This window comes from Octopus bimaculoides, chromosome 20 (genome assembly GCF_001194135.2).
Source record: "Octopus bimaculoides isolate UCB-OBI-ISO-001 chromosome 20, ASM119413v2, whole genome shotgun sequence".
In the NCBI taxonomy this organism is placed as follows: domain Eukaryota; kingdom Metazoa; phylum Mollusca; class Cephalopoda; order Octopoda; family Octopodidae; genus Octopus; species Octopus bimaculoides.
In genome coordinates, this window is record NC_069000.1 from 17,247,989 (window position 1) to 17,251,844 (window position 3,856).

The 3,856-nt window shown below is 35.1% G+C and overlaps 1 protein-coding gene across 3 annotated transcripts in view; it reads left to right on the forward strand.

Annotated features, from left to right (window-relative positions):
• The window catches only part of LOC106879802 (copine-3), a 23,757-nt gene that overhangs the window by 1,799 nt on the left and 18,102 nt on the right, over positions 1-3,856 (forward strand). For 2 of the 3 annotated variants that reach the window (XM_014929506.2, XM_014929510.2), the window contains exons 2-4: positions 1,950-2,134; positions 2,777-2,956; positions 3,339-3,413. In XM_014929506.2, coding sequence (XP_014784992.1) covers positions 1,970-2,134; positions 2,777-2,956; positions 3,339-3,413 — 420 coding nt within the window. In that variant the 5' untranslated portion in view covers positions 1,950-1,969. The remainder of the gene's footprint in view (positions 1-1,949; positions 2,135-2,776; positions 2,957-3,338; positions 3,414-3,856) is intronic. The other variant, XM_014929509.2, reaches the window with a different exon arrangement.

Genomic DNA, 3,856 nt, shown 5'->3' on the forward strand with positions numbered 1-3,856 from the left:
TGAAACAAGTAAAAGAGAAAAAGAGAGTATGAATTCCCATGTGCAGAAAAAATTCACAAACATTTTCTGAAAATTCAAAAAAAAAAAAAAAGTTACTGTATTTATTTTGAGATGCTCTGTGTTTCTTTCAATTACTTTAAATATAACAAAGAATTTAGTAAAACAACTTAGTTATCATTCAGCTCATGTTAGGAACATAAATTATGACTAAGGTTTGGTGGAAGATTTCAATTAAAAACTTATGAAAACAAGACATTTGTACTCAGAGCCAGAGGCAGTTTCAGCCGGGTTGGTAACGAAAGGGTTAAACCAGAATTCTGCCCTCAAAGGGTTTATATGTGGTGCTTTAACCAGAATTCTGCCCCACTAAGACGACAATTAGCATAGTATAACAATTCACTAACCTCAATTTTAGATGTGGTGTTATGTCTTTTGACATAACCCCATATGCGGTTCTTAAACCAGAATTCTTTGGGGAAACGTTTACAGAAGGAGTAGGTATGTAAAAGAACTTAAAGTTCTATATAAAAAAAAAAATGTAGTGGTGTTTCAGAATATCTATCCATGCTCCATGGGGAAGGAAAAATGCAAAGAATCGGGTGCGGTTTTTTAAAATTATTTTGTCCTTCAGTGTTTTGAGTTCCTGTGTTTCATACAACAGGAATTGTGATTCCAAAATTTTCATATTTTCTTCACTAATTCCATGTCCTTTCTGTTCCCCCATAAGACAGTGATAGCTATTCTGAAATTCCATCAAAGATTGATTCAGAATCATAAATACCATTGAATGAGACCTGGAATTAATAAAGAATAGAATAAAAACTAACCTTTTCGCTTCCCATAAGGTATAAGTGCCTTATCCAAAACTTCAAATATTAATATTGCACCCATATTTCATTCAGTATATTGCCTATCACTGATCTAAATTCATGCCATTGGCTCATTTGAGTCATTTCTTCAGCTACATAAATTAGAACTAGTCAGAACTTTTTCTGACCAAAAAGGCTTGATTAGACTGGTGAGGTGTCACAAGACTAAAACATGTCAATAGTTGTCTCCCTTCACCTACAAACAGAAATCATAATTTCCCCTTTTTGATATGACTGATGTGTCCTGGAGCTCCTGCCAATTAATTTTGAGTGAGGAATTCTGAATGGAAAGAGTTGCAGCAAAATTTGTGCCTCACTTGCTCACGTAAGATTCAAAGTAGTCATGACTGAATGTATGTCGTGATCTAAAAGAACAGTTGTAAGTTGATCTTTCTCTCTGCGACTTTTTTTTTGTTCCCCTGAATGAAAAAAGTTCTTAAATGGAAACATTTTACAGATGTGGAAAAAGAAAAGAAAAATGATGGAGGTGTTAAAAGCATCACTTCACAAGAGTTCCAGAACTGCTTCAAACAGTGGAAAATGCATCTGGACCAATGCATTGCTTCAAATGGATAATGCTTTGAAGGCAATAAAAGTGTAAACGTCTAAAACTAACTGAATAAAATAATATTGCAAAATTCTGGTTTCTTTTGGGTACCCACTCGTATATTCCCCACCTGGATGGGATGCCAGTCCATCACAGAATTACTCATTTTTACCAGCTGAGTGGACTGGAGCAACATGAAATGAGTTTTACTCAAGGACACAAAGCGTCTCCCAGTCCAGAAATCAAAACCACCATTTTATGATCATGAGTCCAACACCCTAACCACCAAGCCACGTCCCTCCACAACAGATCAAGTTTACCACCCAAGAACTCATTACACCTAGAACAAGAGAGCAAATACAAGGCATTTTATCATATTTATGATATTAGAGAGCAAAGTAATACTGGTGGTAGTAGTTGTAGTATGGTATTTGTAAACAGAATGGTGGAAGGATATACTGCTGCTGCTTCTTGTTGTTATTGTTACGATGAAAATTCTCTGATTACATCCTATTTGATTTCTCTTTTTTTAGTCTTTTCAGAAGTCAAAAACATGTCCGTGAACCCAAACCTTCCTGCTCAGGCACCTCGTTCACAAGAATGTGCCAGTCAGGTGGAGATCCGTATCCATTGTAAGGACCTGGTGAACAAGGATGTCACATCAAAATCTGACCCATGTGCTGCTTTGTATATCTTCGAAGGTGCAAAATGGAGTGAGGTATGTGTTTATACAATGATATCCGTTATATGGCTATGGATGAGTGTATGTATCTATGCAAGTAGTATATGCATAGAAGTATTTACCAAGGCTGAAAGTGCACAGAATGAGATGATCGAGCACTGCTGTTTGGGTGCTGATATTTTAGCATGGCTGACTGAATATTCTGCTTATTTTGGCAACAGTACTTCTTCAAGGCAATGCCCCAGCATGGCCACAGTTAAATGACTGAGACAGATAAAAGATAACAGATGTATAGCAAACAAATGTGTGCGTGCGTGTGTGTTTTTAAGGGAACTTAAAATATTTCAAAGCTAGAAAAAGACATGCAATTGAAATAGGGAATATAAGGGTTTTAATTACATAGTGAAGTAGAATTTTGTAAGCTTGTCCTGGAAAATTTTCTTCTGTATATAAGCCATCAAGGTTTGGGTGAAACTAGTCACCATAACTCTGTTTCTGTCTAAGATCTTATTATAACTTTGTTTTGTAGACAAATGCTTATTTATAAAGGTTAGGAAAATACTGGCAATATTAGAACTAGCGCTTAAATCATATGGAGGATTATACCATAAAATATTTTGTTTTTTATTTGCATTCATGAGTATTAGTTCTGTTTCATTTATCTATTGGTAATTTCAGATAGGAAGAACTGAGAAAATCAACAACAACCTGAATCCACAGTTCTCTACAGCTATTGGCATGAAATACTACTTTGAAACCGTGCAGAAGATCAAGATTTGTGTCTATGATGTTGATAATGCAACAGCAACACTCGAGGATGATGACTTTCTAGGCAGTTTTGAGTGTACACTTGGTCAGGTGAGTTATGAAGTACAGTATCTTGATAATAATAATAATAATAATAATAATAATAATGATAATAATATGGCATTAAACTGCACCCAGCTGTGGTATCACAACATGGGAAGAACAAGGTTACCCTTAACCACAACTACCTGTAAGCCCACCCCAAGACTTATAAATACCAGGTTGGTGTTTGGCAGGGTCAAGCCTGTCTCAGAGGAGGAGGGGGTCACAGCAAACCACTCTAGAGAAGGTCACTCAATAAAAACACCAATGGCTGTGTGTGTGTGTATATATATATGTATGTTTGTAAGTATGTATGCATGTGTATGATCAGTAACTATACTTTATTAGTAAGACTATATGCTATACATAGGTTTTATCTCTGTCATTGCAGCTTGTCTCAGGTGGACCTTTGACCAAAAAGTTAGTCAACCAGAAAGGAAAACCATATGAAAAGAGTTATATTACTGTGAGTATCTAACAATTTCATGACCTTCATTAATGTTGAGGATTCAGTGTTCAGTATGAAGGCTGAATTTTTTAAGAAACTTCTTTCCCCAATCCAATTACAGTGTACTATAACCTCAGATCAGTCTAAGCCATGAGTGAAATTGTGTAGAAGAACATTGGGTGGACTGTATCTGTAATTGAAAAGGCCAGTCTTATGACATATCATTTCACATAAATATTGTTAAAGGATTCCATTAAGCATACAGTTGTCTGTTTGAATATTTTTCCATTAATACTATAATACAAGACAGACTGTATCTGTTATTTGAAAGGCGCATTTTGTTATACACTGTCATACTGATTCTGCCAGTGTGTTACAGTAAGGGTACAAGAGGCTATAGAATACTCAATTTTACATATATATTATATATATATATATATATATATATATATATATATTAT